We start from the raw sequence: 15048 nt of genomic DNA, 5'->3' as shown, positions 1-15048 counted from the left end.
CACGTGACCATGGGCATCTGAAAACGGCACAAAATGTACAGAGAATGTAAACCGCGGGCAGCTACTGTGTCTACTGAGCTACACAAATTGGTGGTCTTTAGAGCCATTTTACAGAGTTGTAATTTTATTTTTCTTAAGTATTTTACTGAGTTTTGGCAATACTGTATCTAAACAGTCATGCTAATAAAGCAACTTAAAGTGACATACTAGATACTGTTCATATGACCTCACTTCATACTGTAAGAGTTTACTGAGTGGAGATCGTTAGGACCAAGCCAATCTGGATAATCTGTTCGCCCCAGGTGACGCTCACCTGTATGCCGCCTCCCACCCACTCCCCTTCGCTCTTCCTTCCTGCCCCTTACCTGAAGGCCACTTAACTTTTCGTGTGGACTCTCCACGCGGGGCAGGGTGACGGCGGGCATGCTCAGAGTGGCCTGGGGGGGAAGCGGCCTCAGCGGGAGGGGCACCACGGCCGGACGCCGCGTCTGCTGGAAGTTGTTGATCACGCAGGTCACCTTGGAAACGGGGTAGGGAGGGTGGGAGAGGGGCGGAGGGAGAGGTGGTTAGCTGGCTTCAGTTCACTGGGGTAAATTAAAGCCAATGCTGATTGAAGTTTCTAAACTGATGACAGTATTACTATCACTGGAAAAGAAAAAGAAAAGAGGACAGAGAGATCAATATCTATATATAGAGGCTAGATATAAAGAGACAAAAAAAGAAAGTGGGGCTAGGATAACAGAGAGAGAGAGAGAGAGAGAGAGAGAGAGAGAACTCTAAGAGTCAGTAGAGACACAGCGACCCAAGAAGCATTTTTCTGCTCATAGCTCGGTGTGCCTGTGTTGGACTGCTCTTTGTGATCCGGCTCCTTGGGCTGCTCTCTGTACAAACCTGCTGCCACAGCAGTCTCTGAGCAGTTCCTCTTAAATTGAGCAGTTGTTTAGAACACTCTCACACTGCATGCAGACATGATGAAAGAATCCCTGCGTTGCCTGCCACTGATAATGCTCATTTATGTACCACTACAACAGTGAGGGAGTAGTGGACACTTTTTGAGTGGTCAATCCTTGGAAAAAATGTCTGCTAAACAAGTGGCATGAAACCACTCCATATCTGAATCTCCCCATCTCCCATCTCCCCATGCTGCTGAGCAACAGGAGTTGGCAGTGACGCTGAATGCCAGAGGGCTGGACCCTTGTGGCTTCTCACCAGGAAGGCGGCGATGGATCCTCCGGTCAGGTACCCAGCGAGCACGTCTGACCAGTGGTTACGGTATTCCGACACCCGCACCACTCCCACCAGCACGGCCAGAGACAGGGCCGTCAGACACAGCGTCGGCTTGGTCAGTCGTGTGCCCTTGGTGTGGAACACATTTGTCACGTACATCTGTCACACACACAAACAAACACACACACACACACACACACAAGAAGCATCTGCATATAAATACAATCATGAATGATGAGGAGGATTTTAAGAATGTTGACTGCTTATATCTTCGATATAATCAACATGCTGTGATAATATCTTGTGAAATCTGTAACAAATCGGTAATGTCCCCTTCCACACTGGGCACCTACCACGGTGTAGATAGCGGAGTACATGCTGAGGGCGGAATCTTTGGAGGGGAAGGACCTGCGGGCGTGGGCGATCAGGTAGGGGTTTCCCGTGCAGGCTCTCCTCTCAGTGATGTACTGCACGGGAGACTGGCAGCCCAGGGCCGTGTAGTTGGGCCGGCAGGCGGACAGGAAGTGGGGGGTCTGGTTTCCTGTCACCACCTGGCCAGCGTTGGCGAAGATGGTGGTGGTGAAGAGGCCAAAGGAGTACACACCTGGGAAATACAACAGTCAGAAGCATCAGAAAGTCACCTATATTAAAGGAGAATTTGGCAATTATTTCAACTTAATAAACCCGTTTAGGCCCCAGCCGTGGCGCAACTGGCTGGGGCACCTGCACCGTACGCCGGCGACCCGGCTTCGATTCCCGCCCCGTGGTCCTTCCCGGATCCCACCCCTGCTCTCTCTCCCACTCACTTCCTGTCATTCTCTACTATCCTGTCAATTAAAGCCATAAAAGGCCAAAAAATAAAAAAATAAACCCGTTTAGAAATCATTTGGATGGTTAAATGACCTGTTCCGGTTAAAATAGTGACTTTCCCCGCTCCCCCTAGCGTCCCCAGGCGGAAAACCAACCTTGCAACTTTGGGACTACCATCCCGGTAAGAGAAGTGAGAAACAAAAAACTCATTTTAAATCATGTTTCTTACCTTGTAACACCCATATTGTTCTGCCGCACTTATGCTAACCATTTCACTAGCTTGTAAACAAATCCATGTGCTTTATCGTTACCTTTTTCCACAGTTTGAAACAGCATAATGCACAACTTCTCCAGCAGAGGGGGCAATATAGCTAATCTGCCAAGTTTCCCTTTAATTCTCTAAGAACAGTCAGAGCAACATAGTAATTTCAGCAGGGCACTTGACTGGATATTAACACAATGTTACACAGAAAAGTTCAGTAATTCATTAAGTGAGAATCCACTAGATTTATTCAAATCAGACTCTACTGATAACTCTGCGGTAACACAAAGACCATCTGTGTTCAAAAAAGCAACATGCATGTTGCTAACTTTCTCAAGCAGACCTGTTGATAGGTAACGTTTCAGTAGAGCTAAGTTAAATTCAAGTTCAAATTATAAAAGAAATATTTTATTTGACATTATCTGTTTGCAAACCAGCCATTCCAATAACAGAAATCCTCTCAAATCCTGTAGGAAATGAGAAGAGATCCCTGGGGCTTCCACCTCCTTGATTAGGACCATAGGTAGAGATGCAACACAAACATTGTTACAAAAGCCTATATCTGAACAACGTAAATGTCACAACGGTGGATAAATAACAAAACGTTTCCAAATAAATAACGTAGTATTCTGTGTGTCGTGGGACTCCGGCAGGGCCTACCCAGGAAGCGAACGATGCGCCGCAGGAGTGGACTGAAGAAGCAGCAGTCTGCACTCACGATGGTCCTCTCCTGAGTGGCTGCTGACTTGTTAAAGAAGCGCATCAGCTCCCCAATCAGGATCTGCACCAAAAACAAAACAAACAAAAATATAATGGACCCCCAGATCAGATCAGCGCTAACAGCTGGCGTGCTGGTAGGGCGTCACACTCAGCAGCAGATGTACAAAGGTAGCATGAATACCGACTTTGTCAGTTGGCAGAAAGCGCGAGCCGTGCCCTCCCATATGAGCTCTCCCTCCATCAGTTAAGCAGCGCTGGCATGTTCATAGTGCATCACACTCAGACTAATAACAGCATTCTGACTGGACCAGACCTTGTGGACCAAGACAGATGGTTTATGGTTATTCAAGCTGAACTGCCAACTGAATTGTCAACAAGCCTTGATCTGGCAAAATAAACACAATGGTGAATAATTGTAGGCTGGCGTAGCCCGACTTGAATTCTTATCAGAAATTGAGTCTGGTAACACGCCATTTGGGTTTGATTATGGGCCGTGTTTCAACCTAGACTGGAAACCAACCCAGTTTATCACGCCCACAAAATTTGAGGATGTCAAATTCCTTAATCGCTGTTTACTTTTCGTCTTTAGGAGTTATTGCGCTGTCAATATTTTTGTCAGAGGCGATAGCGGAATCTAAATATCTCGCTTCTCCAATGCAGTGATTTTATAGTGAACAAAAACAACTCAAGCGTGCTTCACTATTGCTCATCTGTCCATCATGGTATAAAGTCTGCCCAAACAATTTGATTGGCCCGAACACATCAAAACATACTGACCTCTCAATGGAGCAACTCCCAACCGAATTTCCTGCCCTCAAATTTTGTAGGCAGGGTAAATTCAGGCTGAATAATTGAAGAAGAATAATTGAAGTATGTGGACTCTCTAGAGCAGATGAAGCCATTTGCTTCATCTGAAAACCCTGTCAGAGAGCCAGTCAAATCACATGTTACACACCATTACACAGAACAGTGATGTATGATCCATCTACATGCCGACTGCCACTGAGGAGAGGCTTGATGCCTTCCCAGCGTAGCAATTGATTAAGTGAACGGTCCAGATAATTACCTGCTGTCACATCATCTCACCCGCTGTTCAAACATGATTCCCCTCTTTGGCAACACGGGAGAGCAGCGCTCCAATGGGCCTAGCGTGTGTGTGTGTGTGTATTGCCACCAGGCCCTCCTGGCGCCACATCTCATTGATCACAGGGCTGCCAGAGCATTACTGACAGGCCACCAAATGTGGGTTAGGCACACATGAAAAATGCATGGTGCAGGAGTTAGCACCTCAGCAGTTCAGTGCGGGCAGCTGACTGCAGGCGGTGGCGGCGGTGGTAGCAGCTGGATGCTAACTTCATCGCTACAGCTAATGCAGGCTGACACTAAAGGTGCCTAGGGACCTGAGGAGAATATCTGCAGTGATGGCTGAAGCCCTTGATGCATCTGAAGCAGGGGAAGGGTCCTATACATGGCAGTGAATGATCACGCCGGAAGGCAGAGCAGAGGCACAGTCACCCATAGGGATTTCACATCAGTACCAAATGCATACACGCATGCCCTGGCACAGTCATACCTTGGACTGACAGCAGCCTCAGCAGTGGTCTGCTGATCACAACACAGAGAAGTGTCCTCTGATGGGATGACTCACCTCCCCTGACACACAACTGCAAATGGGAAACACAACAGCCCGTAGTTTCTAATCTGTGTCTAATAAAACGTGGATTCACAGATGTAACTAGAGGTCTTTTATTCTCTCAAATAGGCCATACATGGTAATGATGAGTACCAGATGGGAATTCTGTGTACAAAATATTTACAAATACCTGTAAGCGTGTTCCCTAAATTCTTTTTTGAACATGCTAAGAAGAGGTTTCATTTTGGGTAGGTATTATGGGGCCTTTGTTTTAGTAGCGTCAGCTTGGAAATACTGATTTTTGGAAAACCAACACAACTAAAATACTGGTGTGTTGAACAACTGATAATGCCTTATGATTGAAATACACAGTTATATTAGACAGTTTAGACACCAGTGGTAATAGTCTTGTCTGTCTGATCAGTGGGTCACATTTAGTAATTAACTATTGACTAAGAAGTACTGCACCTTTGTATTGCTACTTTGAAGTTTCATTCATGTGTCACAATATCTGAAACCTATTACCCAAACATCATAACCCCTTACCATATCTCCAAAACCATAAACTGTTACTTTAACATGAAGGAGATGGTCTGCATGGTGAACTCCATCTGTGAAGAGCTTTTGACAGTGTATACCATGCAATCCCTCATGGAGGCATTATCCTACAAAAACAGAATGGTCTCCAGAGACACTGCCCTTCTGGTGTCTAGTCATCTTCAGATGGGCTGCCAGAAATGGAAAATGGGTAGCCTACACCACTTTTTGAGGTGCCACCTTGTCCTGATCTTGAAAATGTCATGTGGTGTGGTGGCAAGGTTTGTCCATGTCCTTGTCCCAGTTACTATGGCAACTGGAAGACCTGATCATGTGTTTTCGACTAGCAGACCAGATACATTATCTCACTGAAGTGGGTTTTTTCCAGTCCGAGGAAACAAATTTTCTCTCTTATCACCTCAAACACCTCTCCTCAGATATGATTGATCAACTAGGTGACATGGTATTCAATCAATACGTAGAGTTCTTCCCTCTGTGTGATGTCCAGGATCAGTTCCACTCATTAGTGATGGATAATAATCAGAGCTTTCTGATCAGTGACATGATTCTGAACATACTGCTGCATTACATGTAACATGCCCGTGGGTTTTCTATCCACACACCTGTGCCACCTCCTAGGTTCGCTGCACCTGACGCAACACCTGTGCTGTGGGTACCACCCGGTCTTGTCTTTCCTGACGCAACACCTGTGCTGTGGGTACCACCCGGTCATGTCTTTCCTGACGCAACACCTGTGCACCACCCGGTCTTGTCTTCCCTGACGCAACACCTGTGCTGTGGGTACCACCCGGTCATGTCTTTCCTGACGCAACACCTGTGCACCACCCAGTCATGTCTTTCATGACGCAACACCTGTGCACCACCGGGTCATGTCTTTCCTGACGCAACACCTGTGCACCACCCAGTCTTGTCTTCCCTGATGCAACACCTTCGGTGAAGCCACCCCCTGGGTTCCTGCTACAAGATGCCTCCCTTGCTGTGCAGCCATCACCTGTGGTTCTTCCCAAGTGCTTCAGACCTGAGCTATGCCCAGAAGTTAGGTGGGGAGGAGGAGGCTCAAGACACTGACAAAATCGATCATGTGGTAAGTTCCAAGTGTTTGTAAGAGGTCTCTATAAATACTCAAATGGATTGCTTAGTTTCCTTTAAGTGTAACTGAAGAGATCATTGAGCAGTTTATTAACATTTTGGGCAAAAATCTCAAATTGGTTCTTGTTTTCAGAGTGTCCAAGACATAGCAGTGACTCATATACTCATCTCATATACTCATCAGTTATTTAAACTGAGAGACAAGTCCACCAAGAAAAGGGGTGTGAAAGGCTTTCTGAAGAAAATAAGGAAGGCGTTGAAGTTTGTGCTATTACATCTACTGTACGTACTTTTGAATAAATGCTTTCTTCACAGTCACTGGAAATATGAACAGTTAATATAATGGCACTTGATTAACTAGATCTTAAAGACAAGACTATTATAATGACTATAAACACACCAAACGTTTTGGGAAATTAGCCTGGAAGTTGATTAGACCACTTAGCCTATTGCTAAAAGGAAGCTAGAGGCTAATCTAGCCCACTTACTGTGAATAACTGTGAAAGGCCAGCTGAAGAATGACACATTGTAAGGTGACAAATCCTGTATTCATCAGGGAAGGTTAATTGGGCATTCCCGTAAAAGGGTTCTGGGTTCAAATTCAAAGATGCAATAAGAAGCAGAAAACTATGGTGGTAGGCTACATGTACTTTCTAAGCCATTCAAAACATCCTGTTCCAAAATGATCAGAATAAAAGTGGCGTGCGCTGTATGAAGGCTCCTTCTCAGCTCACCGTCCACCTCTTCTGCACTGTGACCTCACTCTACATTTTTCTTCTAAAAGCTTTTTCTCGAGTTGAGGAAATGTTTAAGCTCTCAGTGAGGATAAAAAGGTGGTGCAGATGATAATGTAATGTAATGGAACAGATCAGTGGGACTGGGACTATCTCATTACAGCAGGCTTGACACACACCACTAACTCTCCAACTCTCCACTGCATCTCCAGCACAGATATGACTGTGATTCAAACTGTTTCCCGGTATAAATAGAGAGGGCAAAGCCGGCAGAGTTTGGGTTATGGTGGGGACGGCATCAGTTTAGTTGAGCTACTTTCAGGGAAAGTGCAATTGGTGGCCCAGGCTTTGGTAAGTGCGTGGCTGAGAATCTCTTGTGGTGTTGAGTGGTGAAACTGCATGCTAAGATGCGTATGAATTATTCACCGAAAACCCTCGACACATGGTGCCCCTTGTGCGTGGCTTTTTAAACGGCTTTTAAATCACACACATCATAACGCTAAGTCGCTGCTCTCACACTGTCTCTGTGGGCTTACTATGTCTAGAGAGTGTGTGAATACTTGCTTATACACACCAAAACACACACACATTCACACAGTGCCCCCCCACACACACATACACGTTACCACCACATAACCTAATATAACTCCTATCATTGGCTCCCATCGCATGCTGTCTCACCGTTCTTGCTGTGGCACACACTCTGCACTTCTCCTAACTCTCAGTGGAGCCTCACTAATGAACCATAATCTCCAAGAAATCTGTTTATACTGTACATTCACAGATTCTCTCAGATGTCCTTCCAAATCACACTCCACTGTAGAGGAACATGAGCTCTACTGAAATGCATTCAACAGTCTCCTAACCGATACCTAATTAGTGGAATTAATGGTGTCCCAGCGGATTACTGATACCTGATTAATGGAATTTTGACCACCACCTCCCTGATTCCTAATACAGAAAACAGCAGAGAGCAGTTTTGGTCAGTCTTTAAGAACTAGTCTTTAGGAACTGGTCTTTGGCATTGAGATGAGATTTACGTTTTCATAAAGATACAGCGAGTTGGAATTACAATTGCAGAGTCAGTCAGTCAGTAACATCCCTCTGTGTGTGCTTTCATTCGGCTCTCTCTGAATCTTCTGTGCAGCTCAACTATTGGCTAAAGGCCAGATGTCTGCACAGTGTGGTGAGCCATCTCTTTCCACCAGCCTGGACACTGAATCGGCCCCCACAACAAGGTCAGACCACGGCTCTGGGTCAGACATCTACTGAACCACATACTCCACACAACAGCCAGTAGCCTCAGGCCGGCACCTTGACATTTTAGAGACTAACATATCAGGTTTGTGTGGACTAGTGCTGATGTTAAGACGAGCAAGGCAATGAAAATATCCCTTAGAGAACTCTGGTCGTCGGCAGGCTAGGTCAGAGGTTAAGCTACCCGCACATAATTTCTCGACTGATCAATCAGGGTGCTTAAACTTAAAGAGGACAGACATGTGCTATCAGTCTACATCAAAGAGAAATATACACCTACACACTGTTAGATGATGTGTGTAGCTTGGCAGGGGGTATTCTCCAAGAGAACTAATTAGAAGGCTCTTCAAGAAATAAAAGACAGTCACATTGGTTTGGAAAAGAAATCTGTTTACCATGGAATTAAAGGAACTTGGAGACTCTCATTTGACACCCACAATTCTCCACTTAAAGTCGCTGCGTGGGATGAGAAGAAAAATGACATTTCTTATAGAAGGATCACTGGCACTTGTTAGAACTGAACTGTGCAAATGACTAACTGATGGAATAGCTCTTTCATGACGGATGTAGATGGAGAGAGAGAGAGAGGGGGGGGGGGAGAAAGAGAGAGAGAGAGAGAGAGAGGGAGAGAAAGAGAGAGGGAGAGATAGAGAGGGGAGAGAGAGAGGGAGAGAGAGAGAGAGAGAGAGAGAGAAAGAGGGTGATAGTGTCTTAACACAAGGAGCTGCTTTAAAGTCAAAAGTACTCAGAACTAGAGGCAGCATCTTTAAATCATAAAGCACAGAAACAGAGCACAAAATGGCTTTCAGACATTATGCTGTGCACTTCTGACTCGAGGAGGAGGTGAACAGTGTCAAATAGCTGATGAAAAGCACAGCTAAAAGAAAAAGAATCCTTGGTGTATTCCCTTTGTGTATCTGGATGCCACTCCATCAAACATAGACCAGCAGACAGGGATTTCTGCATTGTGTACAACAGGGGTGATATTTTCTCTGAAGAAATACTGTCATGTACTATATTTAACACAAAATCATTGAACATGCAATAATGTAATCGTGTTGTATAATTGAATTGCTGGCATATCTAGGAAACTATTTAATGTATGTTGTTGCCTTTGGCAGTATTCAAAATGTCTTTCTTCATAAAAAATTTAAATCATTTCTTTGCGTGTGTGTTCACACAGAGACATTGGTCACTGAAAGAAACTGGTAAAATATTAATGAAACATTGAGAAACTAAAACATATCACTAAAAATAAACCAAAACAGAATTGAGGAAAGCCAATTTTATGGCTAGATAGAGAGGCACAATAACCAGCCACAGAGGAAAGACTCAACCAACAACAATGCAAGTGTTGCACGAGGATTACTTTCCCCATGTTTTTGCAGTAGGGGAGATTCATGTCAGTTGCATAGCCTTGTGTGCATTCCTTGAGGCATTTTGGCAGTACACCTGCACGCACACGCATGTATACACACACATGCACGCACGCAGGCGCACAAGTACACACAAACACACGCATGCACGTGAGAGCACATGTACACACACACACCCCTACACAAGTACACTCTCACACACACACACACACACACACATCTGGCTCTGCGGAGGCCCTTGTGGGTGGGTGAGCGGCTGGCTGCTGGCCGTGCGGGCTGCTCGGTCCCAGGGGACAGCTGGCCGGCGCTGGATGGCATGACATTGACTTGGCACCGTGACGACCAGTCTGAGACCGGTCCCGCTTCACCTCCAGCCCTGCTGTGTTACTTGTGTGCACACAAACCCGCTGACTGTTTACCCAGACTGCTCAAACAGCACGGCCTCCCCGCCAGAATAAAGCCGTCACAGCATCTATAATGTGGAGAAGCTCCGTGATGTGAGTTTGCTTAGCGAGTTGATCAAATATTTTGTCCTGTCAGGCTGTGTTTGCATGGATGATGAATGTTTTGTGAACACAGAATATGACTTTAAACATCATCTCTACAGTAAGTATATCTCACAAATCAACAAACATCATAACAGCATCTTAGCTATATTGCTATCTTTCCCCAGTCTCACTGAGATATAAGCACCAAGAACACTGAGGGCTGCCTTCCTGACACGAACACAACACACTGACTGGCGTTGTTTCCAGATGTAGGACTGATCTACAGGATCTGAGTCTTTCATTACTCCAGCTGATAAGATTTGGGGCGGAAATCTCAGCACAAGATACAATCTCACCCCTGGCAGCGCCGCACTGATCAAATACAAGCAGAGGAGTTCAAGTGGAAGTTCACTTAATCTCATTACCAACCAGACCGACGAGGCACTCACTTAAAAACATAGGAGATAATGAGCGTTATCCAGGGCGGGGAAGGGTGAGGAGCATGATGGCGTTTGCAGAGAGCTGGAGGGAACATTAAAAGACTGAAGATCAGAGGTCTACATTTCCCCCCTCAAGTTTTATCAGAGTAACGGTGTCAGGTCACTTTTAATGATGTTGAATTATTCATAGGAGCGCAATAAAATCAGAACGATAGGCTACGCAACTACAAGGGTGGTACAGTCTCGATTAGCATAATGCTTTCGAGTGATTTTTTTTTACTTTGCCAACAATAGTGAAGTGAGAGTGAGAGCAAGTGAACAATTACCTACATGTATTGCCTGCATCTTTGGATGCCTGAAAGCTTTCAGTAGTGCAGGCTTCAGTGGTGAAAGCGGGGTTCATATTGCACACATAAACAGCAGCTCTGCGCTATGAAAGACATTATTTTCAATGTCTTGCACGTGCAAGAACTTGTCTGCCACTACATCAAGCAAAGCGTAGCGCAGGCGGCATTTTGCCGCTCCTGCGCGTGCCGTGGTCGAACTTTAACCGTGGCGCTGTAAATCATAGCTCTTTTGTGCTTCTAATATATGCCCGAACAGCAAGAACATTAGCCACTGCCCCTCATTACTGAAGGAAAACAACTCCAGAGACTCCAGATCTCTCTTGACGGCAGGGGAAAGGGGATGCACAGAATCAATAGCATCCTTCCTGCTCCACACTGCAGTAATGTCACTCTGAAGTGATGTGCTCCTGCTGAGGGGTAATGGGAACATGGGCCTGTCCTCACAGCACGGTGCTCTATGGACTCAATTTATAGGTCCACTGCATATATCACAAGTGGGGAGGCAGGGCAGTGAATAGAATAACACAATAGCCCATGGATATAGCCCATATAATGTACACCATGGATATAGCTACATTATGGGAACCATTGGGAATATACACCACAGGGCCACAATGATGTTGAAGAAAACTGAAGCACTTGGATGTTTTGATACACGTGAATAACCTGCCCTGGTCACTCAACTTGACCAGTCCCCATCTCTCACACTCCCAACCCTCTTCTTGCATTCTCTTTCATCCTTTCTTGATTTTTCTCTCTTCACTTCTTGTGGGCACACTTCCAGGTCCTTTATAGGGAAACTGGGTTAGCATCTCCCTCCTCTGCCTCTGCTTATCCAGTCCATTCTGTACCCTTCTCCCTTATTCCCTCTCTCTCTCTCTCCTCTCCTCCCTTCTCTTCACCCCTCTCTCCTTCTCAATTCTCTACCCCTCTTTTCTCTACTTTAAATATCTCCCAATCCCGTTAGTTCTCACTCCCACCTGAGACGCGTCCACTGTCTCTGCCCCCCTCTGGCGGGCGGGCTGGCTGTAGATTCAGATGGCTCACACATCTCTTTCCACTACCTCGCGCACTGACCTGAAGGACCGCTTGCTGCGGTTTCCTTGACTACAAGCTTCGCTCCTCTGCTTTGAGGCGTTCATTCTTGGACTTGTAGCGCTTTCGTTTCTGCCTCTTCCCTCCCCCCCTCCACAATCTCTTCTCATGTTTGCTCTCCGTGCCAGCTCTCCCCTGTTCCCTCGTTTTTCTCTTCCTTCTGTGTTGGCTGTGCCCCAGATTTCCCCAGTACGTGTTCTATTTCTCCAGCTCCTGGTTCTTCATCCCATCTCAGCCATAATCTGCTCCTCCTCCTCCTCCTCCTCCTCTCATCTCCTATTCCCTCTGACAGCCGCACGGCCATGTCTCCTCTCAAAGGGCCCCTTTTCTCACCCTCTCTTCTCGTTTTTTATTTTCTTTGTCTCTGTCTATCTCTTCTTTTTTTTCTTTCTTTCTGTCCTCCTTTATTTTGTGTGGTTTCTTTGCTCTCCAAGTCTCCCATACTCCCTCTGCCCTGCTTTGTCATCCTTACTCTCCCCTCAGCCCTCAGTTTGCTACCAGCCATGCCCTCATAGAGAGATTGTGTGTGTGTGAGAGAGGGTGAGAGAGAGAGGGTGAGAGAGAGAGAGAGGGGAGAGAACTAGAGAAAAAAGAGAGATATTCTGTGGGTGGATGAAACAAAAGGTGAATGTTTAATCCCAGGGTTTACTTGGATTTGGAGAGGGGGCTTTTCACATAGAGTGAGGTTAAGTGTTATCCTTCAGGGTGTGTGTGTGTGTGTGTGTGTGTGTGTGTGTGTGTGTGTGTGTATGTGTGTGTTTATGTCTCTTCAGTTAGCGCTCATGGAGAGATAAGACGGCCAGAGCTGTGACGAATGCGCTCTAAGCCTGTTTATGCATGCACTGCTCCTCATTCCCCTGCCCTACACACACACACATACACACACACACACATCTTATGAATGCATTACAATGACCCAGATGAAAACAATATCCCTCACACATCTTTTTAAGTTGTCCCTTTACAAACACACACACACACCACATACACACACATACACACACACACACGCACACGCACACGCACACGCACACGCACACACGCACACACACACACACACACACACACACACACACATCTTATGAATGCATTACAATGACCCAGATGAAAACAATATCCCTCACACATCTTTTTAAGTTGTCCCCTTACAAACACACACACACACCACATACACACACACACACACACACACACATACACACAAGAATGCATGCACAGAGAAACATACACACACACACAAACACATACACATACACACATACATTCAAACAAGCACTCTCTTGAAATAGAAATCAGACAGAATGCCACCCACTCCTCATCCATCATGTATTCGATTCTGTCAGATGAAACAAGCTGATGATACCATACACTTCATGCTCCCGAGAATGAGGACATCTCACAGGCTGTACACTTGTTTCTCTCTCTCTCTCGCTCTCTCTCTCTCTCTCTCTCTCTCTCTCTCTCTCTCTCTCTCTCTCTCTCTCTCTTTCTCTCTGTACACTGATGTGTTAGTGTGTGCATGTCTGGCTCTGTGTTTGTTTTGTATATGTCTGCATGCTTGTCTGTGTCTGTATCACTTCATGCATATTTGTGTGTGTGAGTGTTTGTGTGTGTGTGAGTGTGTGTGTGAGTGTGTGTGTACAGTATGTGTGTGTGACGGTGCCTTACCATTCATGCATTTGTCCACCCTGCTCTCTCGCATTCAGTGTGTCACATTGACTCCACTCACCAAAGCGAGAGTCAATTCCACTGAATCCATTATAGGAGAGGGGAGTGGGGGAGAGGAGAGGAGAAGAGAAGAGAAGAGAAGAGAAGAGAGGAGAGGGGTGGAGGGGAGAGGAGAGGAGAAGAGAAGAGAAGAGAGGAGAGGGGAGAAGAGGAGTGGATGGAAGAGGGGAAGAGAGGAGAGGAGAAGAGAAGAGAGGAGAGGAGAGGAGAGGGGTTGATGCAGACAGGATGCTACTGTCGCCTTTCAAGCTGTTTGGGGAGGTCTGCACTGGGTCCTCGCTGTCAGAAGAGAATGTGTGAGACGCCTTCCTGTCATTTGCATTCCACGATGCGTAGCCTTTGCAGCACGGGACGTGGCGCAGTGGAACTTTGTTTGACTGGAAGTCACGCCGTTATCGAGCCTGAAATGCATTCCGTCTCCATTCTCACAGTGGGAAGCCTGTTCCGGCTGGCTGAGGTTAAGTGCATTAATGGAGTCGGCTGGCTGGATTGCCTCCTGGCGTGTGAGTCAGTCTGTTGGTCGAATCTAAGGAGCACTGAACTGATCCATTAACATGGGGATTGACCTGTTCCCAAATCTATCGGCCTTTCAATGCATGCTGTGATGGTGTGGTCAGAGAGAGCAGAGTTAATCCACTCCATTATGGATGGAGTCACTGGAAGCACAGAGTCTATAAGGGCCTTTGAAATGACATGTGCTGTGGCAACACGAGCAGTCCATGTAGTGTAGTGTAGGACAGCAAGGACTGATGACTGAGAATCACTTTGATTCAGATCTTCTACACTTCCACACAGAAGATCAAATGACTCGTAGCTGTTGCACAATGCTTCTCTGTCTGTCATCAAAAGCTTCTTATTTACACACACAGCACTGAGCCGTCAGGACCTGGACGCACAGCCTTCCATGCCTTTCCCTCCCCAACGCATTTCCCTCTCGGGAACGCCATCCCAGTCATCCGAAAGGGTCAGACGCGCTCTGCAGCTGCATGCCTGCGCTCTCTTCCCTCTAAGCCACAGCCGGTAAAGTGCGGGGCCATCTGACTGATTCCCTGTTATCTGCCTCAGTGCTGGGTAATTAAGTGTTGGGGCGGCATGCGCGCACGTGAGTGCAGGGTTGCAGGGGGAGGAGGTTGTGAGGAGGCGGTAACCTAGGCAGCCATTTGGAGCTGAGCAGAGATGGGCTGCACGGAGCGGAGCGTCTGTTCTGGGTACCGCTGATGCTACTGCTACACACACACACACACACACACACACACACACACACACACACACACACATTGAGGA

General features: G+C 46.4%; 1 protein-coding gene across 4 annotated transcripts in view; it reads right to left on the bottom strand.

Moving 5' to 3' along the window:
* plppr2b (phospholipid phosphatase related 2b) overlaps positions 1–15048 on the bottom strand; it is a 34293-nt gene that overhangs the window by 1822 nt on the left and 17423 nt on the right. For 2 of the 4 annotated variants that reach the window (XM_042103907.1, XM_042103909.1), the window contains 4 exons: positions 2960–3080; positions 1581–1831; positions 1210–1386; positions 382–518 (listed from right to left, as the gene is read on the bottom strand). In XM_042103907.1, the coding sequence (XP_041959841.1) occupies positions 382–518; positions 1210–1386; positions 1581–1831; positions 2960–3080 (686 nt within the window). Of the gene's footprint in view, positions 1–365; positions 519–1209; positions 1387–1580; positions 1832–2959; positions 3081–15048 lie in introns of all 4 variants that reach the window. The other 2 variants (XM_042103908.1, XM_042103910.1) reach the window with 1 other exon arrangement.

This window comes from Alosa sapidissima, chromosome 9 (genome assembly GCF_018492685.1).
Source record: "Alosa sapidissima isolate fAloSap1 chromosome 9, fAloSap1.pri, whole genome shotgun sequence".
Taxonomy (NCBI): domain Eukaryota; kingdom Metazoa; phylum Chordata; class Actinopteri; order Clupeiformes; family Clupeidae; genus Alosa; species Alosa sapidissima.
This window is presented reverse-complemented; position numbering and strand designations above follow the sequence as displayed.